We start from the raw sequence: 24,453 nt of genomic DNA, 5'->3' as shown, positions 1-24,453 counted from the left end.
CTTTCCCCTTCCGCCACCTTCTGACATGCCAACCCAGCAGTCGGCGGCGTAGCAGCTGCGCAAAAGGTAGGTGATGGTGGTGGGAGAGCCGGGGGGGTGGGGGGAGGGAGGAGGCAAGGAAGGAATAAGCGGCTTCACCTCGTCAGGAGAGAGACTGTGGCTTCCGTGCGGTGTGGGGCGTTGAGTCGTATAAATGGCTTCTTGACTCTGGGTCAGTATAGGGAAGATGGTGGTGGGAGTTCAGTGGGGGGCAGTGCCTCTGGTCGTCGTGCCAAGACGAGAGATCTGTGTGAGGGCAGTCTGGTTCTTCATACACATCTTTCAGCGCAGCGAGGCAAGTAGGCAGCAGCAAGCCTTGCTGGGAATATAATGCAGCCCCTTTTCTCTGCGTGAAGTATATCTGCTTTTTATTTGCAGGTCCTGGTCTTGTTTTATGCTCCCTCTGAAACCTCAGGATGGAGTTTGAGCTCATGGAGAATGACATCCTCGAGTCGCTGGAAGACCTAGGGTGTGTATCAGAACAAACATGTGTTAGCATTGTTGTTTATGGTATATATAGCTTTCTTTCTTAAAAATCTCTGTTGTTTGGGCCTCTCTTCTCTGTTTCTTGTGGTGAAAGCTTGCTTAGGCCCTTGATTGTGATTACATTTTTGAAACCTGTTGTTTTTAGCTGGGGTGGGATTTTATTTTATTTCTTTACTTTAGAGAGAATAACTTGAAAGAAAGTTAGATTTCTTAAAATAACCCAAGACTTACTTTGTTTGGTTTATGAATTTTCTGGAAGTACCTAATGCATTCTTGAAGTGAAGCAGTGGATTTATGGATAGTTTCATGTAGGAGAGGGCTAGAAGTAATACTTGGATTTTTTAATGCATCCTCATCCTCATTCTCTTCTCTCCCCTCCCCCATCATATCACTGGAAGGGCAGTGTTATTGTTCAGTACTCTCTCTCTCTGTGTATATACACACACATGCATATATATTAGGGTTACCAGATGTCCTTTTTTAGAGGACATGTCATCTTCTTCCTCCCCCCATCCTCTTTTGGGCTGTTTTTAAAAAAACTGATGAAAATGTCCTCTTTTTGGGTTGGAAGGTTAGGAGTATTCCTAGTTACTAGCAATTATCACATCTTAAATAGTATTTAAAATAAGTTTTGTCATGGTGATCACTTGTTTGAAGTAGTTAGTTGGGAAATATGTCCTCTTTTTTGCTTTTCAAAATATGGTAACCCTAATATATATAAATCTACTAAAGCATAAGTACACACACATACACATTACAAAAAAAATTACAGAGCTTATTTTTTGTTAATCTTTAGTTTTATTATATCATTTTATTTTGTGATATAGCCTTCCCCCTTTAAAATGGTTATATGTCCAATCCAAGACTTCAAGGCATGCACATCTTCAATTAAAAAGAATAACTTAAAAAACAGTTCTGACTTGGGAAATGGTTCAGAAAGTGGCAAGGTATTACTTGGTACAGGGGTGAGAGAAGGGAGTTTTGCTGTTATTCACTGGTTCGTGCGGAGAATGAGAAGGTCATCCTTCCCACAGAGATATCTTATTGCAAGGGTCACACAGTCCCCCAAACATTTAAAAAATATTACAGTGTTCACAAAATAGAAACGTTGGAGTTGTACATTTTTGGTGGGTCTATGTTATAAACAATGTTTTATAAGTATATTGTGGTATTTATGCAGCCCTGGTGCTCACAGCCATTGTGATGGAAATTAAAGTGAAAGAGGTTTTGTAGATATCAATTTATTGTGGCTTGAATAATTGGAAAAATGTGATATTGAGGGGAAATATGTAAGGCACAAAAATATACTTCATTTTTTCACGAAGCATGCTGGACAAAAGGGTCGGTGCAGTTTCTCTAGGTCTTTTGTAGGTCAGTGCAATTCCTGTACCATTTGTTTTGAAAATGTGAGTGGAACTAGTAAAACTTGAGCATTTGTGCTAGTCAACTTTATTGTTGCAGAACTTCTGTAATTTCTACATCTAACAGTAGTCAGTAATATGCTGTAAACAGTGACAAATGTCAGACAGAGTGAGCAACATAAGATCCTAGAAGTAGGATTTGGGAGATCTAGGTTCCAATCCCTGCTCTGCTGTGGAAACTTTCTGGGTGAACTTGGGCTAGTCACACTGTCTCAGCTCAATCTATCTCATAGGGTTGTTGTAAGGTTAAAAGGGAGGAGAATGATGTAAGCTGCTTTGGGTCTCCACTGGTGAAATATGCGAGGTATAAATGAAGTAAAAACATCTGAATTTTGTCCTGGGACGATGTTTGCTAATAGAAGGTGGGACAGGCAAGGAAATCAAATGTCATCGAGAGGGTGGAATGGGAGCAACAAGGGTTAAAAAAACCAACCACGTTTGTCCTTTCTTGATTTCTTCCATTCTACCCTCTCTGCTTGGTTTTTGATGGAGGATGGCTATGATCCTAAACTTACTTGGAAGTAAACTCATTTGACATAATTGGTGTTTACTCCCAAGTAAATATGTTTTGGGTTGAGGTTTGCATGGAGTTATCACTGTATATACATAGATTGTGTTCCCAATTAGAGGTACAAGGATTTAACACAGAGTTCTTTTTTTGGTTTGCCAGTTACAAAGGCCCATTGTTAGAAGATGGAGCTCTGACTCAGGCAGCTTCCGGTGGAGCCAGTTCCCCTGAATTTACCAAACTGTGTGCTTGGCTAGTGTCAGAATTAAGATTATTTTGCAAACTAGAAGAAAATGTACAAGCAACTAACAGTGAGTAGATGTTATTCTAATCAAATGTACACATTTTTGTGACTTTCACACCAGCTCTGAAAATGTATATGTGCTTCCAACATTGATGTAACATGGATGGTTTTTAACACGTTAAACTATTCAAGTAGGTAATTAGTTGATGATATATTGGGCTTGGGCTTGTAAAGTTCATACCTTGTTATGCCCTTTTGATCTTCCTGCAGCTTTTAAAGATTATTATAATGTTAAGAAATAACTGCACAATAGCAAGTTTGGATAACTTCCGACTGTGTGTACTCTGGAGTATAAAAATCAGTTTTGCATCTGGACATCTGGATTCCATGCCAAGCAGTGTCTCTAAATTATAAAAAGATGTGTATTTGCATAATTAATTTTATTTATTTTATTGTATCAGTTAGTCATGGGAGCAGGCAGTGTTCTGAATCTCTACCCACTACCAGAGGGCACTGAAGCCTCACCAACTGAGTAATATTGAGACATCCTTCTGTTTTCTGAGGCTGCCCATGCACTTTCAAGCATATTTCAAGTCAGAAACTTGCTGTTTTTAAAAATGGAAGTTGAGTTTCTAAAGAAGTAGAATTCTATATTGAATACTTTTTCTGCATTCCTGCAGAACTGCTTCGTATACTCTTCCTGGGGTATTTTCTGCTACATTTGAAATCCACTGTGAAGTTTGAATGCCGTTTCTTCTGACTTCACATTTGAACTTGATCGTAACCATGTTTTCTGCTGATGGGAAGAAGTGGAAAAGGGGGGGGGGAGGAATGAGACAGTAGGGTTCACTGTTTCTCCCTTCCACTGCAGACCCTCTCTTCATCCTCCCCCATGCCTTTCCTGTGGGTCAGTTGAGCCCACAAAACATGATTTCAAGGGCACAGCAAATTGCAGTGGAACAGAGGAGGCAGGAAAATTAGCTCCCATAAATATTGCTTCACTCACACTAGGTAGGATTTGCCCTTTAGTTAGAAATCAAGGCCTGCAAGAACTGAAGAGTCTTAACTTGAATAATCTGTGTTTTGAGGTCCAAGTGAAGCAGATGAGTTCCAGCTTGAAATGAGTGGACTGCTTGGTGAAATGAACTGCCCATATACAACACTAACATCAGGAGACGTTACAAAGCGCCTTCTCAATCAGAAAAACTGCCTTCTGCTGCTCAGTAAGTTGAAGAAAACATTTAGTGGAAATAATGGTAGTAAAATACTTCCTTCTGGGTGTTTTTATGCTGTGGGAGAGAATAGAGACATTTTTGCTCTTCTGTTGATGTTTCTTGACCTACGATAACAGGACAGCCCCAGATTCAGAACTCCCTAATGATATTACCATCATTTACTTCTCAGTGAAGGGAATTGATGTTGTTCAGTCGCAGAGTCGAGTCCGACTCTTTGCGACCCCATGGACCACATCACGCCAGGCCCTCCTGTCTTCCGTCGTGCTTCGGAGTTTGCTTGATTTCGTGTCCGTTGCCTCAAGAATGGTATCGTCTGCATATCTGAAGTTGTTGATGTTTTTCCCAGCAATCTTAATTCCGGCTTCTGAATCATCCAGGCTGGCATTTCGCATATAAATTAAATAAGCAAGGTGACAATATACATCCTTGTCGTACTCCTTTTCCTGTGCTAAACCAATCAGTTGTTCCATATCCTGTTCTAACTGTCGCTTCTTGAACCTTATACAGGTTTCTCAAGAGACATGTGAGGTGGTCTGGTACTCCCATCTCTTTAAGGACTTGCCATAGTTTGTTGTGATCCACACAATCAAAGGCTTTAGGTAAAGGTAAAGGTTCCCTTGCTCAAAAGCCAGTCAAATCCGACTCTAGGGTTGCGGTGCTCATCTCCGTTTCAAAGCCGAAGAGCCAGCGCTGTCCGAAGACATTTCCGTGTATATTAATCAGGGATCTGATCTAGGTCAAATCTGAATGGCCTAGTGGTTTTCCCAACTTTCTTCAGTTTAAGTCTGAATTTTGCAATGAGTAGCTCATGATCTGAGCCACAGTCAGCTCTAAGTCTTGTTTTTACTGACTGGATAGAGCTTCTCCATCCTTGACTGCAAATTATATAATCAATCTGATTTCGGTGTTGCCCATCTGGGGATGTCCATGTGTAGAGTCGCCTCTTAGGTTGTTGGAAGAGTGTGTTCACTATAACCAGCGTGTTCTCTTGACAAAATTCTGTTAGCCTTTGCCCTGCTTCATTTTGTTCTCCAAGGCAAGACTTGTCTGGGATTCCAGTTACCTTTTGACTTCCTACTTTAGCATTCCAATCCCCTATGATGAGGAGGACATCTTTTGGTGTTAGTTCCAGGAGGTGGTGTAGGTCTTCATAGAACTGGGAATTAGCATTTGACAATAAAAATGATCAATGCGTTGATGATGCAGTAAGTTGGAAGAAGTATCAATAAAGCTATTCTTCCTAGTCATACAGATATCCACTTGATACCCTTACATGTCTGTGAGAAATACTGTTCGGTGACTTGTCAAGTGCATCTCTCTGGTCCTTAGACTTCTGACATTTGACCTCAAAAGCCTCTCTTTGTACCTCATCCTAACTGTGTTCTGTCGCTCAGTTTTTTCAACAAGAGCATACTGTAGAACAGGGATGTCAAACATTCAGCCCGGGGGCTGGATCAGGGCCCCAGAGGGCTTCTATCAGGCCCGCAGTGGAACTGGCTGTCTTCTGCTTCTTCAGTTCTGCTGCTTCTACGTCATTGTAGATACACATCTGAACAGCATACTCAGGATTGCAACAGCACAGACATTTTGATGCAGTAATTCAGAGCAAGAGGTGTCAGTTATCAGACACTGTTAAATAAACAAAATATTGCAAGAGTGCTAATGTTTTAAACATGTTTTTATTTTAAGTAAAAAAAAAACCTTTGTGTTTGTGTCCTTTACAAAGTTTATATCTCCTGGCATTACATTTTATGACACACGTGGCCCAGCCCAACAAGGTATCATTTATATCCGATCTGGCCCTCAGAACAAATGAGTTCGACACCCCTTCTGCAAAATGCAGATTTTTGTTCCAGTGTATTCCTTGGCCAAGTAGCTATGGTAAATATTCCAATTGAGCACAATTGTATCATGCTGAACTGTAACTTTCCTTCCTTCAGCGTACCTCATTTCAGAATTAGAAGCTGCTCGAATGCTGTGTGTGAATGCTCCTCCGAAAAAAGCCCAGGAAGGTGGTGGTAGTGAAGTCTTTCAGGAGCTTAAAGGCATATGTATTGCTTTAGGCATGTCCAAGCCTCCAGCCAACATAACTATGTTCCAGTTCTTCAGTGGAATAGAAAAAAAAGTAAGAACTGAGGTTCAATATTATTACAGTGGCTTGATTCCAAATGCAATTCTGTTTGCATATAGTGTGTGTGTGTGGGGGGAGTGCCAGTGTTCCCTCTAAGCTGAGTTAGTGTGAGCTAGCTCACAGTTTTTTAGCCTCTGGCTCACACATTTTTGTCTCAGCTCAGGAAGGATGGCTCCAGAGAAAACTAATTTATGCAGTAGCCAAATTGCTCGCTCAGAATTTTAATGCCAGTAGCTCACAAAGACTCCACAGCTTAGAGGGAGCCTTGGTGCCAACTACACTTTGACCCCTCCATGAGCTCCATGCTCTGCCACTCCAGAGGGCTCCCCAGTTTTTAGGAGTGGACTTGGGGTGAGGGGCTGCAGTGGGATGTGAACAGGAAAGGCCCAGTGCATGCACAGTGCCTATACATGATTCTTGGGATCCAGCATTTGCCCTTGGCTTCATGCTTATATTTGACCATTCATGAAGGAAATGGTTTTAGGTGTTATGGGATCTGCTCACCCTTTTGAGAGGAAAATAGCTTAAGGCACTCTGTTGCCTTCAGAAATACTTTTAATAAGCTGCTGTCAGAAGATTCACTTATTGAATTTGGATTTTTGAGAAAGTCTTTTTAAGAATATATGAAGCTGCCTTAAATGGAGTCGGAACATTGGCCTGTCTAGGTCAGTTTTGTCTATTCAGGTTGGCAGAGGCTCTCCAGGGTCTCAGGCAGAGATCTTGTACATCGCCTACAACCTGATTCTTTTAACTGGGGATGCTGTGGGTTGAACCTGGAAACATCTACTTGCCAAGCAGATGCTCTGCCACTCAGCTTTTTATGTGTATTAGGCATAGACCAGGGGTGTCAAACATAAGGCCTGGGGACCAGATCCAGCCCATCCAGGGCTCTTATGCGGCCTGCGAGCAACTGACGCAAGGGAGAAAGTGCTGGGGGGGGGAGTGGGCAGAGCCACTCCGATTGTGGCTTCAGCATGGCAGAACCACCTCATCTGCAGCAGCGAAAGATCGTGGGAGCATCTGCCCAGTGCTGCACTGCTGCCTCTCCAGTCTGCCTCTTGTCGGTTTTCCTCTGGACCCCCCCCCTCCCAGCCCATGGGGCGTTGCAGTGAGGACACACCAACATGGAACTTACCAGGTGCTGTCCTTTATACAGTTTCTATCTCTAGTACCTGGCATTACATTTTATGGCACACATGGCCCGGCCCGACAAAGTGACATTTATGTCAGATCCGGCCCTTGTAACAAATGAGTTTGACACCTGTAGACAGTCACACTTTCTTTCTAAACCTGAGTGCTTTAAGTGGGGTGAGTGGAGAGTGTGACCTAGTTCTTAAGACAGTACTTTAACACTCTATATTTTGTTACAGTTAAAAGAAACGTTAGCAAAAGTTCCACCAAATCACGTAGGAAAACCTTTACTGTCGAAACCACTGGGTCCAGTTCATTGGGTGAGTAATTTGTCATTAAACCTTTAGTTTCTGACATCACTTTTCAGTGTAAGATCTAAGTATTCACTCTTATAATTTGTAAAGCATAAGACAAACAATATGAAGGAAGTTGCAGTATCAGAGGTATAAGAATTCTCTTAAAGTTAATCTAGGCCATATTCCGTAAATGTCAGATCTTTAAAAGATTGATCTGTGTTAGCCAGATTGTAGCATATCACAGACAGAGAGCAGCTGGCTGGTGAAAGTGTCCTGTATCAGTATGCCTACCTGTAAGGTGTAGTTTAGTGCAGTTATCTGGATAACTCAAGTAAATAAGTCAAAGCCCGTGAAACAGGAAAACAAAAGAAGTCTCACTTTCTCCAGCCAATGTGATTAAGAGGGAGGAATCTGGTCAGTACTGAAAGTATTCCACTTTACTGTGGATGCAAAGCAAAATGCATTTGTGGAAAAAAACATTCTTGGCTCTCTGTGATCAACACACAATCTCTGATTACAGTTGCCTGATGCCCAAATACTGTGTCTCAGGAAGATAACTGAACAATCTCATTACATTGTAAAATAATCTTCATAATCTTTGTGGAATTTTCTGAAACATTTAAATCTTAAATGTTCTGAAATGTTGTTAATCTTGCTTCCAAAGCAGTGAAAGATTTGTGTGCAAAGCCATATTCAGCCACATTTACATTGGATCTTTGGGGCTCTAAATGAAAGGTAGTGTGGCCATTGTGAGTTGTTGGGAATCATGACACTGCCAGGGAAGATGACAAAGGGATTCTTTGGCTGTTAGAAATGCTGTGCTTATGACAAAGCTTCAGAGCATTTTGTAAATGTGATTCAGTTATGCTTCTGGTAATTTGTGGACATTGACTGAATGAGGACTGATGAGATCCATTTATTCAGGGGAACTGGGCTTTCCCCCCACAGTATCATGACACTGCACTGTCTGGAGGCATGGCTTCTTTATATCAGTAAGTGCAAAGGATGTCTTAGATGCCAAAGATATGGGCTTGGAGCTGCTGAACACTATCACTGATAGAAGGGTCTCTGTCAGCAGAATGCAACTTCCTTGACACCCCTTGAAAGGCTGCTCTTGGGGGTTCGGGACCCCCCCCCCCCCGGAATAGTATTTCAGAGGAGATGGAGGTCTGCAGTAAGACTGGGGAATTGGGAAGAATCTCTCTCTGTCTCTCTCTGTCTGTCTCTCTCTCTCTGTCTCTCTGTGTCTCTCTCTCTCTCTGTCTCTCTCTGTCTGTCTCTCTCTCTCTGTCTCTCTGTGTCTCTCTCTCTCTCTGTCTCTCTCTGTCTGTCTCTCTCTCTCTGTCTCTCTGTGTCTCTCTCTCTCTCTGTCTCTCTCTGTCTGTCTCTCTCTCTCTCTCTCCCACACACACCTACCTTCCTATAAACAGAAGCCCTCCATGGGATGCAAGCCATAGATCCTAGAGATATCCTGCTAGGCAGAGGGTTCAGAGTCTCTGCCAATGCTTTGAGGGGGATCTTCTACCATCTGCTATATTTCCAGTCATATTTCAAGGGGAAGCTGTCTTTCTGATAGAAACCCACAGAGGCTTGTTTCAACCGATGTTTCTGTTGCTAGCATTGTGTAGTGGTTAAGTTCACGGACTCTAATCTGGGAGAGCCAGGTTTGATTCCCCACTCCTCCACTTGCACCTGGCTGGATGGCCTTGGGCAAGCCGTAGCTCTGATAAGAGCTGCTCTTGAAAAAGAACAGTTTCTGTCAAGAGCTCTCTGAGCCCCGCCTACCTCACAGGGTGTCTGTTGTGGGGAGGGGAAGGGAGAGGAGTTTGTAAGCCGCTCTGAGACACCTTTGGGTAGTGAAGGGTGGGGTATAAATCCAATCTCTTCTCCCTTCTTCTCTCTTTAATAGGCTTGCTTACGTGATAACCTAAAGGGAATTGGGAACGCTTCTCTTGTTTTTCTGGGTGTCAGTCCTTTACTTATGTCAAGTTTCCTTATGTCAACAGCTTTACATTCTTCTTGATATCACTGTGCTCTAGCTTATCAATGCAAAGGCCACCCCCAAGTTTAATTGCCCTTTTAGTATGTTTATTATTTATCTGGAAGAGGTCCAAGAAAACAGATCAGCAGTTACAAGAAAACTGCTTGCCAAACAGTGCTGTCTGCTGTTTCAGCTGTTGGGACTGTGTGTCATCTGATAGAACACAGCAGATCTCTTGGGGGTTTTGTTCTTCATTGTGATGAAGCTGTATCTTTAAGTGAATGTTAAACTTCAGAACTAGTTTTATTTTGATCTTCATCTGTTGCGAAGCACTCAATGTTGTTCTGATGTGTTAAAGTTAGAGAAGCGTGCTTAAAATAGTATTTCAGAGGTCATGAAACTCATATACTTTCATTTCAGGAAAAAATTGAAGCTATTAATCAAGCCATAGCCAATGAGTATGAAGTCCGGAGAAAATTGTTAGTGAAGCGTCTGGATGTGACTGTCCAGTCATTTGGCTGGTCAGACAGAGCAAAGGTATAATTTGTTTTCCATATATGTGATTTGTCCCTATAAAAACAGCTCTAGTTAATGTGTGTGGGAAAGCCCCAATTTAGAAAGAAACTTGAACTGAAATGGACCTTACTAAAAACTTTTTGTAAAAACCTATTATGAGTGTTTTTGTGGCTGCTTTGTGACACATACGTTACACTTGTCCTGGAGGAAACCTGTTTCCATTTGACTAGCTTGCATACACACAGTTCTCATTTGACCAGCTCTTTACTGCAGTTCATGAGAATTTCATGCTGCTTTAATTCTGGGAGAGAAATGTCAAGTCATTCCTTTGCAACTAAGTAGCATGGTTGTACAATTTTCTAGCTAAGTATTTTTCCTGTTGTTCTAATAGATGAGTTTTAGTGTGGCTAATTCATACATCCCTTGGTGCTTGACATGCTGCGAGAGTACCAGAGATGCTGTAGGTAAATATGTATGAAACAGCACTTTCTCCCTGTTTTCAGGAGAGTTGTAAAAGGGGAAAATTAAAGTTGTAAAAGGCAAGTAAGTGACATTAAAATTTTCACCAGAAGTCGCTGTTCCTGTATCCCAGTGCCATCAAGCTTACCTCTTTTATTATATCTGTCCATTTTTGACTGTACTCTGGCTTCTGGTCTCCTCACTGTAAAACCCTCACCTGCCATTACTTCTGGATCAGGAGCCACTGTTCAGTTGTTAGAGGAAATGCTTGAAGTGGCAGGGCAGTGAAAGTTTTTTGAGATCTTTGAGTAGACTGCTTGGCTAGATGGATCAATGGTCTGACTTGATATAATGCAGTTTCTTCTCTCTGCTGTCTTTTCTATGCCTAGTCCCATCCCTGCATAGATTTTTGGCAAATTGTTTGTGTAATAAGTTTATACTAATTTAAGTTGCCAAGTGGAAAATTGACTTCCTCACCATATCAGAGGTTAAAATCTTCTCAAGGAAAAAACAGCTGATTTCCTTTCTGAATTAACACTGTGAAGTTGAATTCAGGAGTCTGACAAATATTAGTTAAACCAAGGTTTGTGGCTTTGTCTATGAGCACAGCTGTGCTCATTCTCTGCCCTTGTGCCTTCCTCTTCTTAGTGCAGCACTTGGTTGAACACTTCTAGTTTAGATTAAGAGACAGGGTGTGCAAAACTAGAGGAGAAGGGAGAAGAAAGATGAATTGACTGTCCAGATCTACTTCTCCAGGGTGATCAGTTTCCTTTTTAGCTCTTTCTGCAAGATAGATATGTTACTGTCTCCCTGCCTATTACAATCGTAGTTCCCCTTAATTTCAGAAAACAGTAACCGCTGAGTGCTATGGAAACAGTATTTGGATCTGATTTCCTTTCTGAATTAACACTGTAAAGTCGAATTCAGGAGTCTGACAAATATTAGTTAAACCAAGGTTTGTGGCTTTTTCTGTGAACACAGCTGTGCTCGTTCTCTGCCCTTGCACCTTCCTCTTCTTAGTGCAGCACTTGATTGAACACTTCTAGTTTAGATTAAGCTCCAGTTCGCTTTGATATCCAGGCTGGCGCTTGTTTCCCTTTATGAACTGGGCTTCTAAACTAATGGTGGCTGCGGTCACACGGAAGAGAGATGGAAGTCAGGCGGAGTTTCCGGGCATGATCTCACCGGCACATCTGGGAAGCTTTCCGCCGAAACCGCGCTGCAAAAAACTAGTACCTCGGAGGTACTAGTTTCCGGAAGGGCGGGCGTCTGATCACGTTTCCGGTGGCATCCGGCGCCCGCCCATGTCCCCTTGCAAACAAGTTTTTTTTCCCCCCAAGTCTCCGTAAATGCGCACAAACACCCAATGGAGCATGCGCATTTTTGGTGTACACGAAAAACAACAACAACATCCGTTTGCCGCACCGCGCGCTTCTTTGTTGCGCGCAGGATCGTCCTGTGATCAGCACTTCTCCCTTCCCACGGAACCTCCACGGGACCTCCACGGAACCTCCAGGGGAGGTCTGATCCCTTAACCGCGCGTTAGTTTGCCCCGGGGCAAACAGCCACGCTTCCCCCCCGCAGTTTCCTGCCCGTGTGACCGGAGCCGATGTTGAATAATATGTATATCTGAATTCTCCAAGTTTCTAAAAAGGCTGCTTGGTTGATGGCATTTGCATAATATCTAGCCATACATTCAGTTCAGGTGCTCTCCAAATGCTGTTTACAGCAACAGCAGCAACTGGATTTAGCAAGTGTCGTTGGAGCAGAAACACTGGTTATCTAACATGGTGTTAGGTTTAAGATTTGAAAATACAGAATAAGATCCAGACTTTGACCGTTCTTTTGGGATGGAGGACAGAGAGATGAACCACAAAATAGTGTTAGAGACATGGCTGCAAATCTGGATTTCATTTCCATAGGCTGAAAGAGTTACATTGTTGCTTGGGACCACTTTATACTCTCTTTCTTGAGGGTTTGTATTATGATAACTTTCACTTATGTGTAAAGTGGGCTTTAATGTTTCTGTTGGTTGTCTTGCTGTTAAAATGCTAGGGAATTAACACTTAGATGTGTGGGTTCAGCTCACTGCCTTCTCCTTTTTTCTTTCTTTCTATACAATAGAGCCAAACAGAGAAATTGGCTAAAGTCTATCAGCCGAGACGTGCCATCTTGTCAACCAAAAGTTCTGCTTCGGTTGCTCACCTCCTAGCAGCTCGGCAAGACCTGTCAAAGATTATGAGGACGAGCAGTGGGTCTATCAGAGAGAAGACTGCCTGTGCCATTAATAAGGTATCTGTTGGATTTGAAGGTGTATAATAGTTCCTGTGGATATTGAGTAACTCTGTAGAAAGCATTGACCCTCTTGTGTTGGAATAACATTCTTTTGAATACGTACATGTACACAGCATACACATGGCAGTCATGCTTTCCTGGGCACAACAGGCCTATGCTGCCCTATGTCATCATGCTAGCGCAGTATGGCACATCAACTTTTCTCTTCCACTACAGCCACCATTGTGGTATGTTTTAGTGCTACCCAGTATTACTACAGTGTTGTGCAGACGGGCCACAAGCCACATGCCACTGCTTTTCTCTAAGAAAGGAATATCAGCTGTGTTAGGTACATCATCGTCCATTGTTATATAGGCACAAGCCTATGCCTGGATTCAGTCTAGTAATCTGTCACAGCGGGATTGGAATTTGCATGCAGAGCAGCAAGGTGACAGAAGTTGTAGCAGTGCAGGCTGGCTTGTGGTTGCACTTTCATAGCTCCATGTAGCTGTAGGAACATATTGTCAGGGTGACACCTTTAGGATTGGAGAGATGTTACTGCAAATTGCATCTCAGCCATGGATCCACCCTGTGGCCACCAGGAGTCCTGTTTGTTATTTGTTCCGTATTTATGAATACTGACCACTACAAGGTTAAGTTTTTCAGAAGTGGGAAGGAAAGTTCCATTTTAGATGTAATAACTTATTACTATGTTTTTCTTTTGTTTTAAATCCCTTTGTGTGTGGGGGGGGGTCTTTTGAAAAAAAGAAGAAATGTAAGAGCAAGTTTAATAATAAAATGTAATGGGTAAGGATCCAAATTTTGATCACCTTCTTACCTAAACTTTAGCATAAACTGTTATAGAGTGACCTGCTGAAGCTTCTCCTGTTGACAATGCGCTTCTGTGAATCCCTTATTAGTCAGCATTATAGCACTCTTATTATTTCTACGAAAGGTGTTCCTAGAGTGTTTATAAATCGTGCCAGTTTCCAGATGAAGTAACGCAGCTGCTCTTTTGAGCTTATTGTTTCAGAAATTGGTTTCTTCTACTTACAGGTGTTAATGGGACGAGTACCTGACAGAGGTGGGAGACCCAATGAAATTGAGCCACCGCCTCCTGAGATGCCACCATGGCAAAAAAGACAAGATGGTCCCCAGCAGCAAAGTGGTGGAGGCAGAGGTGGAAGAGGTAGCTACGAGTCATCATATGGTGGCCGTGGAGGTTATGAACAAGGGAGTCATGACAGAGGAAGCCGAGGAGGCTATGACCAAGGAGGCTATGACAGAGGAAGCCGAGGAGGGTATGACTCATCCTATGGAAGCCGTGGAGGTCACGAACATGGGGGTCACGAACGAGGAGGCCGAGGACGTGGTGGTTATGACCATGGAGGCAGAGGGGGAGGAAGAGGAGGCAAGCCTCAGGGAGGCTGGACTGACGGTGGAGGAAGTGGCTATCAAGATGTCAGTTATAGAGAGAGCAATTACAGAGACGCAGGCTTTCAAACTGGAGGTTATCACGGTGGTGGCAGCGGTTACCAAGGAGGTGGCTATGGTGGATATCAATCTTCATATTCTGGAAGTGGATATCAAGGTGGTGGCAGCAACTACCAACAAGACAACAGATACCAAGATGGGCACCCAAGTGATCGAGGTGGAGGCCGCGGAGGAGGGCGAGGTGGCCGTGGAGGTCGGGGTGGCCGTGGTGGGCAAGGAGGTGGCTGGGGAGGACGAGGTGCACAGAACTTTAATCAAGGGGGGCAGTTTGAGCAGCACTTCCAGCATGGAGGTTATCAGTACAATCAATCTGGATTTGGACAAGGAAGACACTTCACTAGCTGAGGCTACAAAACTTCCTCTTCTTGACAGAGCTCATGTAATAGAAGTCCGTTACAAAGTTTCTTTTCAAATTAGTACCAGATCTTGTGTGGAAGGCTGCTTTCAGAAAACGATCTTTGCTTTTGAGTGCATGTGAAGGTTCACATAACAGTTGGCTGCTGCCTAAAATCTAACTGCAGCTTTTCCTCTCTAGGAATCTCAGAACTGTAGAGCAACAACCATGTTTTTTGTTTTAAGGCAATCTGGAGACCAGGAGGATCTGTCTGTTCACACCTGTAATGTGCAAACCAGAAAACTGTTTTTACACAGGCTCTCTCTCTCTCTCTCTCTTAAAATCTCGCACTGTTCAAGCCATCCTGAACATTACTTTTCATTCTATGTCTTTTGCTTCAAATCTGTATTGTAAAGCTGTAGATAAGTGAGTAAGTTACTTGTGCATAAGCCCCATTGGAATCAGTTGGACTTAGGCATTTGTAACTTGTGCAGAACTGCAGTCTGCTTCAGCAGACCTGCCCCCGTCTATTATATGAGCTCTATTGCCGATGACTTGTTCAGTAGCCTTATCTCCCATTGATCAGAAATACTATCTCATAGTCAGCTCCGGAGACCCCAACCACTGCCATACCATGCATATCCAACTAACCTAAGATGTGAACAGATAGTATATGTAGCCCCATGCTTCAGCATCATTCAAACTGACTTTCATCAGTTGGTCTCCCAACCAGCCTAATTTTTTTACTTGAACTTAGCTAGCAGTAATGGCAATCTGAAATTTGTTTTATGCACGAGTTAATACCACTGGTCAGCAAATACAGGATTGACTTCATTTTGGCATTTTCTTTACAACAAAATGCCTTCAACTGGGTTTGTTACACTTTTCTTTACTAAAAACCACATCAGTGCGCCTTGTTGGGGTTTTTTTTGTGAGTGCGTGTACAGAAGCATTGTCAAGCTGTGAAAGAAAATGGCTGAAGGTCTGCTATTGTATAAAAGGTGAGCAATAAAAGTACCTGTTCTCCTGTTTGTCAGTTTCTCTTTAACACTCCGTGTGCTAGTCAGCTTTATATTTGCAGATCTCTGATTTCTGTAGTGTTTAAATGTAGTCAACAAAATGCTATAAGCTGTGAGAAATGTTGCCACATTTTTCTAGGGGGGAGTAGGAGAGCAGAACAAGGAAACATCTCCCCCCCCACACACACACAGCTTTGAATGTATTGGGGCCATTTTACAGAGACTGCATCAACTTTGCTTCCTGGTTTCAGCACAAATATACTGAAGTTAGGTCTGATTTCTAAGACTGACCCTAGGCTAGTTTTACTGGGCATGGATGGTATCTGTTTCAAAATCTGGCATCCAGAAGATCCTTTACACATATTTTTTAAAGTTTCTACCTTAATAGATGTAGAAAATGTGGGCGATTCTTACAGTGATTTCTGAAAAAGTACGATGGGGTTTGTCTGACTTCTCAGTTGGGGCTTTAGTTTTGTAGGAATTTTTCTCCCTCCCTTGTGCAATCTTCGCCATTTTCCATTTCCAGTTTGGCTTTTCCCCTTAGTATAGAATATACAGTTCTAGATTACACTGTTGTCATTTGTTGGTTTACAGGTATGTTCCAAGATAGGAGTCTTGTCCAATGTACCCTCTAAGCTGTAGAGTCTTGTGAGCAAAAATTCTACTTTGTGAGCTGTTGGCATTAAAAGTTGCGAGAGAGCCATTTGGCTGCTGCATAAATTAGTTTGCTCTGGGGCCATCTTTCCTGAGCTAAGACAAAAATGTGAGCTAGAGGCTAAAAAACTGTGAGCTAGCTCACACTAACTCATCTTAGAGGGAACACTGGTCTTGTCGTATCCACTCAAAGCATCTGAAGAAGTGGGTTTAAGAGAGTTTATGCAGGAGTAAAAGTTATTGGTCTTTAAGGTACCACAGTACTCTATGATGTCTTATAATGTATAGGTGTACATCAGATTCACTGATTTCAAAGGACTTCTAGTTGTAGCCATGGTAGATCTGCAGATTGAAGTACCTCTCGTTAGTCCCTGAAGTGTCAAAAATTGCAGTGCCAAGGTTGCCAGTACGTGTCTTACCACTAGGTGTTGCTCCTGGTACACAACTAGGGTATTACCGTAAGTAAGCAACAAGGCTCTTAGTTCCTACTAATCCATGGTAGAGCACGTGCTTTACATACCAAATGTGCCAGATTCAATCCTAGGCATCTCCAACAACTAAAAAAGTTCGGGTAGTAGGTACCAAGAGAGGCCTGGAGAACTGTGGAGTAACTGCTGAACTAGATGTGCTCACGGTCTGACCGCTGCCTAAGGCAGCTTCATCTGTTCAAGCTTCTTGTATAGCTGCAGCACAAGGATGTATGTGCCTGTTGCTTAATGGCCAATTATTCTGTTCTCCGTTTCCCAGCCGCCGTTTTTATACTGTAGACCTGTTCCAAAGATGATTTGGGAGCTACGTCAAGGAATGGTGGATAGTGATTGGAGAATACCTGGCTGGATTCCATTGCTACGCAAATATCAAAACTACCTTTTTTTACCTGTTTATTTCCTAGCCTTCTCTTCAGTAGCATGCCTTAAAGACCTGGGAAAAACCAAAAAGGAATCCTTGGCAGTGTTCCCTCTAAGCTGAGTTAGTGTGAGCTAGCTCATAGTTTTTTAGCGTCCAGCTCACACATTTTTGTCTTAGTTCAGGGGGGAACGGCTCCAGAGCAAACTGATTTATGCAGTTGCCAAATTGCTCGCTGACAACTTTAATGCCAGGAGCTCACAAAGTAGAATTTTTGCTCACAAGACTCCACAGCTTAGAGGGAACATTGGTCCCTGGGTACTTTATTTATTATGACAGGAGCTGCCATGCTTGGGGAGCCCCCTTCATCAGGTGCAGGAAAGATATCTTCAGTTGGCGGATTATATTTCTACTATTATAATTGATGCACACCATTTCTATACGTGTGTACACACACACACACACATACGGTATTTATTTGAAATGAAGGTAACCCAGAATGTAAAACTTCCTGAATGTTAAACACCAAAAAATGTTTTTTGGCTGGGCAGAACTGTACCTTGTATGTGAATATATGAGCCACACACACACACCCTCTTTGGATGATATACCTGGGGGCGAAACCTAGTGTTGCAATAGAGTAAACACTATATAAAGATGGGGTGTGGTATAGTGGATGTATGGTGAAATAATATGTGCCAAGTGAGGATACCCAGTATGCAATCTGAAATGGGCTCTGGTTCACAAAATGTATAATGAATCTGTCTGGTTATTGTTAAAACATGGCATCTCTTAAATATGGCAAAAGTAAGTAGATATAAAATATGCACCATCTGATCCCATAGAGGACATCCAGCACCTCTGAAGGAGACAATGCTACAGTCTTTATTGAAAAAGTCTTTCCTCATCAAAGAATGATCTAGCCAATTATACATGAGTGTCCAGTTTCCTGTTTCTGGGCAAGGTGCTTGAGTGAGTGGTGGCAGTATATCTGAATAAAATCTCTTGACCCACTTCATTCCAGTATCAGGCCTGATTATGAGATGGAGATGGGGCAGTCACTTTGGTGTCTTCCCTGTTGATAATGCAATATCTTTCTGGTGGAGGACCCTGTGAAGTGTGGTGGTTAGAGTTTTAGACTAGGATCTGGGAGAGCCAGGTTTTAATCCCCACTCTGCCATGGAAGCTTGCTGGCTGGCTTTGGACCGAGACACACACTCCCAGCCTACCTCTCAAGCTTGTTGTGAGGATAGAGTGGAGACAGAACTATGTACACTGTTTTGGGCTCCCATTGGGGAGAAAAGCAGGGTACAAATGGAGTGAATAAATTACCCTGTTGCACCTTTCAGAAGGCCCTGAACTCTGTTAGTTCCAGGGTCCAGAAGGTCTCTGCTGAAGAGGCAAAACCAATTACTTGGCATACCAATTACTTTGGTGGCATGCCACTGGGTTCTGTCTGTTACCAGTGTTGTTTAATTACTTACATTAGACCCTTATGTAAGATTATCCAGGGCTTTTTTTGCTGATGGTGCCCGAGTTGATTTGAATGCGTTGAATGCTCGCTACTCATTTCCTTTAGGATTCAATTCAAGGTGGTTATGACCTTTAAAATTTATACAGCTGAGGGACCACATACCTGAGGGACTGCATCTCATGGTATAGACCAGTCTGCACTTTAAGATCAGCCCTGTCATTTTTATTGTTGGCTCCTTCCCACTGCAAAGTGCAGTTGGGGGTCAGTGAGGAGATGGCATTTTCAGCTATAGCATGACAGTTGTGGAATGGAACGCCAGTGCTTTCAACCATACTGGCTTTCAGAAAAGACTGTGAGACATGGGTAACTTTAAGAAGACAGATAAGAGTTATGTTTGATGAAGAAATATTTTGAGGGAGGAGGGTCTTTATGAGGGCTAGACTGTTTTAACCTTTGAAGGTTTTGACTCTTATTGTTAATCTTGTATTGATAGTGAATTGTGTAGTGTTTTGGGACACCCTGAGCTGTGAAAGAGTGGGATATAACTTAAAACAACAACAACAACCCTTTAAGCAGCTGAGTCACAGCATACTGAATACTCTGTTGTTGCAACACTGTAACAGGCAGTGGCTTCATACATTACATCACAGATGGCCAGTAAGAAACAGAGGGCTGAATTAGATAAAATGTTAGTTTGTGCTAGTATATCTCTGTCACAGGATGTGTTGCTCCTATCCAGCTCTGATTTTCATTAAACATTCTCCAGCAAGGCCTTTGTGGTGGCATTTACTGTCGATAAAATCTAGTGTTGCTTTATTTAGATAACATTCAGTTTGTTGAAAGGTTTTTTAAAGTGAAAACTACATTGTAAAATGTAGTACATTATTACTTCATCATAATGAATATTAATGGACAGATCTTTTCCTGTGAATTCCTTAAACAGCCCATAAGCATAACAACAACACTGGAATTCCACAAGTCTTTCCACCCCTAGTTGATGACCTCATCTAATTATCCTGTGCTTGGTATGTCTTGTACACACATCAGTAGCTTATCGCACATTTAATGGGGACATGTAGACTGCTTCCAAATTTTCTTTGCAAAAATGGGGGGGTGGGTGGCGGCGGCTAAAGACAGAGTTAAAATGGGTCTGCAGAAGGTGCCATGGGAGAAATTCTTGAGCTGTGTCAGTTTCCAAAAGATGCCAGCCTTTGGTGTTGCAAACTCCAGACAAAGAATATACATATCAGAACATGCAGTATTAAGAAACCTTTGGCACACACATTGAGTGTGATTGTGATCGTTTTAGAAACCACTGTGTCCTTGGTAGCAGTGAAATAGTCCAGGTATGTCCAACAGGTAGATCACAATCTACCAGTAGATCACGGAGGGGTTAGAGGTAGATCACCAGCCCTACTTGGTCTCCTGGTTTGCTGGACAGGTGTTTGGGGGGTTTTTATGATTGTTTGGTGGTACGCAACTTTAGTGGGTTAAAATCTAATTTGAAACTAATTTGAAACTTTATTTTCATGGTGGTAGATCACCGGCACTTTTGGCTGGAAAAAATAGATCACTACCTGTTCGAAGTTGGGCATGCCTGAAATAGTCTACATTGAGTTTCCACACACATAACCCATAGCGACCAAGAATCTTAGACATCTCAGAACTATAATATTCCTTTAAAAAAAAAATCTGTGCAGGACTGAGCAAATTATTTCAACTGTGTGAGAAAATAAATAGAGCATTCATTTGTAAAATTTCTGGTACAGGCAATAGAAGAAAGATCTGCTGAATGTACAATGGCATGAGATTCCAGCAAGTCTAGCTGTGGTGCCTTCTTGAATGGTCCTCCATCTTTTGCAACAGCAGATCAGCTATCCTGTAATAAATCAAAAGGCAGGCATGGATTATTTGATATCTGGGGCTGCATGCTGACATAACAAGTTGTAGTCAGAGGTTTGCTACAAAGGGCACCAACACAGTTTGTTTAACATGCCTGCTTGCTCCCCTTGGCCCTCTCCATGTCTCCCCCACACACACACAAACAAGTGGAGCACGATTAAGGCTTTGGGGTCTGAGAAGCCTTGAAGCAAACTGGGTTCCCAATGATGCTTGAATGAAGCTCTGCAGAGTTTATTTCCCCCTGCCCCCACAGCCCCTTCTCAAACTCAGAAGCCTTAATTGTGCTCCATGCACAAGGGAAAAAGGAGTGACGGAGCATGGTGAGCGCGGTAATGTTTGTGCCCACTGTAGAAAATCTGTCAGATGCTGATGCCTGACTAATTTGAAACTATTCCATTGACAGAGATGGGCCCACATGATCCAAGAGCCCATCTATCAAATGAGTACTTGCTAGGGTTCCTAAGTCCAAAATACTCACCGGTGGGGGAGCCTTGGCTGGCTCCGGGAGCTGTCCCCGGATGCGTGTGTGTGCGCGCGCCACCAGCACGTCACAGGAAGTGCCGTGCAACATCGACCACGTTGAGGGCGTGGCCACGATCGTGGGAGGGAAAACCATAGAGTTTTCCCTCCCCGATCCGGGCCACGCCCCCAACGTGGTCGACGTGCACGTCACTTCCTGTGACGCTGAGCTTCGGGGGGGCGGAATTCCCCCCGGGGCCCGATTCCACGGTGGCGGAAATCAGGCCTCCAAAGCGGGGGTTTACCCGCCACCCGCCCCCACTTGGCAGCCCTAATACTTGCACATGGCTGATTCGCACTGCAAGGATTGCATGACTGATTGCTTTGCTGTTTTTCTCTGAACAGAGGAGAGTTTTTATTAAAGTAAGCATTGGGGAGAGGGCAAGGCTAGAATTCTCAACAACATGGTAGTTCTTTGTGTAGGAAGGTATATTTCATTTTTTTAAACTTTTGGATAGTTTGAAAATGTAGTCTGAAATTGTACAGTGAGAACTGAGCGAAGTGATTCTGCTGAGTATACATGCCCTTGGGCTCTGATTTGCTTAATCTCAAACCAGGAGTTTGTTCAGAACATGTGCATGAGGCACCAGGTGGTTGCTGAGAACGTGTTAAATATGAAGTTAATAAATTCAGCATTCAAAACAAGTTAAGCTCCCCAAAACCTATAATGGATCTGATTGGCGTTTGTCATGCTCAGTCTGTTAAATCTGGAAGGAAAACAATATTGTAGAATTTGGGGCGGGGAGAGATTCCCAGCCACGGCTAAACAATGACATAGCTTACCTCCATATCCTGTCTTTCTAGAAGGGCGTCTGTCCCATTCTGTTTCAATACATGTGCAGTAGATGCTACTTCCATGTCTATATTGGGCTCAACATGGGGCTTTTCATTCTCCCATTTAGCAAACCCTTTATTCTTTCCAGATTTTCCATGGAGCCTGGACTTCATCTTGGGGAAGGTATGTGATCCTGAATCACCCCAGCCTGGTTCGTGCCACAGAGGCTCTGTCTGGGTTGCCTGGCTGGTGGTCCCCCGCTGTAGGCGTACGGAAATCTTGCGAGAAGAGCCAGTCACCAGTGTGATTGCTCTGCTGTCTAGATACTGGTTTCGTGGAGCAACATTAGGAAAACTGAAGACTTCTTGCACTAAAAAAAGAGTAAGGACGCACAAATATCTTCAGAATTGGTACCTTCTGACTGGGAAGCATCACATTGATCTTGTGAATATATTACGGGACTGCTGCTCTCAACCGTGACTCAAGAGAAATGAACAAACAACGGTTGCTTAAAGCATTCAGGAGGCCGCAAATGCAACAATAATGATAAAGGGGCCACTAGACTCAAACTTTGTTTTGCTGCTTCAAACTAACACTGCTACCCACCTGAATCTATCGTGATAGTGGTTTGTGAAGCAGTTCAGTGCCCAATGGGACCTCAAAGACAGGATGGATTATAGTTGCCAACTGGAGCTGTGGAGCAGTGGACTATTTGGGATGATCCACTTAGTACCCATCAAGGTCAACTTGGCTGATGTAACTACTTGTATCGTGCCCCAGACTGGTACCTTGTGTATACTGTCATACTCTTTCCACCTGCTCTTCTTTGTTTGTGAAATGCTGCAATCTGGGTCATATAAACTCTATCATCTCTGGGAGGATGGGTATGGAGGATTAAATTAGATGAACTTCAAGTTCAAGTTCCCTCTAGCCATATCATGATGTAGAAAAGGACTTGCCTCATGTGCTGATGCACGTGATCAGTTTTTCCCTCATGATAAACAGCAGCTTTCGACAGAATTCTAAATTTGGATGTATTTGATAAATAGCCTTATTTATATATACATAACTTTATTTATTTATTTGATAATAACTTCAAGGGTAATCCTCTGAAAAAGTGGGTTAAGAATGGTGCCTCTAGCCAGAATTTCTTCCCAGGTAGACAGTTGGAATTCCATGCTGACGTGGCTGCCTTCCGTGATCTGGAACCTCTCCTGCCTGCCTCAGGAGTCAGGACACTATGTGTGAGGGTGGTGAAAACCAGTGAGGATTGTGAGGCACTCCAAAGGGATCTGTCAAGGAAGGGCAAGTGGGCGTCAACACGGCAAATGGGGTTCAATGTGGCCAAGTGCAAGGTGATGGACATTGGAGCCAGAAATCCTAAATATGTCAGCCTCTAAGGTGGGCTCTGGAGATCTCTCAGAATTACACCTGATCTCCAAACTACAAAGATCAGTTCCCCTGGGAAAAGATAAGCATATGGAGCAGAAGTCCATCAGTGGCTATTAGCCACAAGGTATAGATACGAACTCACAGGCTGGGGCAAGTGATGCTCTGTATTCTTGGTGCTTGGGGGGAGGGGGTCAAGGTGGGAGGGCTTCTAGTGTCCTGGCCCCACTGCTGGACCTCCTGATGGCACCTGGTATTTTTGGCCACTGTGTGACAGATTATGCATGGGAAAGAGCAGGTAGAGAAAGAGGTACTTTTCTCCCTTTCTCACAATACAAGAACTCATGGGCACTCCATGAAATTGCTGAGCGGTCAGGTTAGAATGGATAAAAGGAAGTACTTCACCCAAAGAGTGATTGACACATGGAATTCACTGCCACAGGAAGTGGTGGCGGCTACAAACATGGACGGCTTCAACAGGGAATTAGATAAGCATATGGAGCAGAGGTCCATCAGTGGCTATTAGCCACAAGGTATAGATAGGAGCTCTGGGGCAAGTGATGCTCTGTCTTCTTGGTGCTCTGAGGGGGTCAACAGTGGGAGGGCTTCTAATGTCCTGGCCCCACTGGTGGACCTCCTGATGGCACTGGTATTTTTGGCCACTGTGTGACACAGTGTTGGACTGGATGGGCCTTTAGCCTGATCCAACATCGGCGTCTCTTATGTTCTTATGAAGATATAAATACACAGGAAGAGGGCACATCCATTTCTTTAAACCTAGGGCTCCTCCTAATGGTCTATAAAGCAGGAGGCAAAGGCGTAGAGTAAAAGTGGTGTGCAGCTAACCCTCTCCTAACCCACAGCTGACCTCCTGCAAGCTCTCTGCACAGCCATCTGAGCTCTGATTCCTGAACTGAGCCATGCTGGGGGGGAAGCACCTGAAAGGAAAGGCCACATGGGGGGGGCAGCATGATCAGGGATGGTTCGCCTTACCTGTGTGCCCCTTTTGCTCTAAAGAAACAAACTTCAATCCCCCGCCCCCCCTTTGCTATACGATTGGGGCAGATCTGGGTTTAAACAAATGGTTCTGCCTCCATTACATGTAATCTGAGCCTGAGTTTCTCTGCCCCATACTTAATAGCCAATATTGCTATTTGACTTGTGCAAAAGTGGTAGAGATGGAAGTGACGAAAGGGTGAAATGGCATAGCTGTAATATACGTTGTCCTACTAAATGTAATGACAAACAAAGAGCTATCAAGTAGAAAGAAAGGTATTAGCTTTTCAAATGATGGGTGCCAATCCACCAGGCAACTGTTTTGGAAGC

At 43.3% G+C, this 24,453-nt stretch overlaps 2 protein-coding genes across 4 annotated transcripts in view; one reads left to right on the top strand and one right to left on the bottom strand.

Moving 5' to 3' along the window:
- On the top strand, positions 1-15,575 carry FAM98A (family with sequence similarity 98 member A). The gene is made up of 9 exons (XM_015414787.1): positions 1-66; positions 418-508; positions 2,617-2,765; positions 3,787-3,921; positions 5,874-6,058; positions 7,435-7,515; positions 9,893-10,009; positions 12,572-12,739; positions 13,778-15,575. Exons 2-9 carry the CDS (start codon positions 456-458, stop codon positions 14,558-14,560), a joined length of 1,671 nt encoding a protein of 556 aa, XP_015270273.1. The 5' UTR covers positions 1-66; positions 418-455; the 3' UTR covers positions 14,561-15,575.
- Positions 15,576-20,080: 4,505 nt separating this feature from the next.
- Positions 20,081-24,453, bottom strand: part of RASGRP3 (RAS guanyl releasing protein 3) — an 82,647-nt gene continuing 78,274 nt past the window's right edge. For all 3 annotated transcript variants that reach the window (XM_015414789.1, XM_015414791.1, XM_015414790.1), the window contains exons 16-17: positions 21,747-22,108; positions 20,081-20,421 (exon numbers count right to left, since the gene is read on the bottom strand). In XM_015414789.1, coding sequence (XP_015270275.1) covers positions 20,413-20,421; positions 21,747-22,108 — 371 coding nt within the window. In that variant the 3' untranslated portion in view covers positions 20,081-20,412. The remainder of the gene's footprint in view (positions 20,422-21,746; positions 22,109-24,453) is intronic.

The sequence above is a fragment of the Gekko japonicus genome, unplaced genomic scaffold, assembly GCF_001447785.1.
Source record: "Gekko japonicus isolate JY-2015 unplaced genomic scaffold, Gekko_japonicus_V1.1 scaffold1784, whole genome shotgun sequence".
In the NCBI taxonomy this organism is placed as follows: Eukaryota; Metazoa; Chordata; class Lepidosauria; order Squamata; family Gekkonidae; genus Gekko; species Gekko japonicus.
Note: the sequence above shows the minus strand (reverse complement) of the source record. Positions and strands in the feature narration are given on the sequence as shown.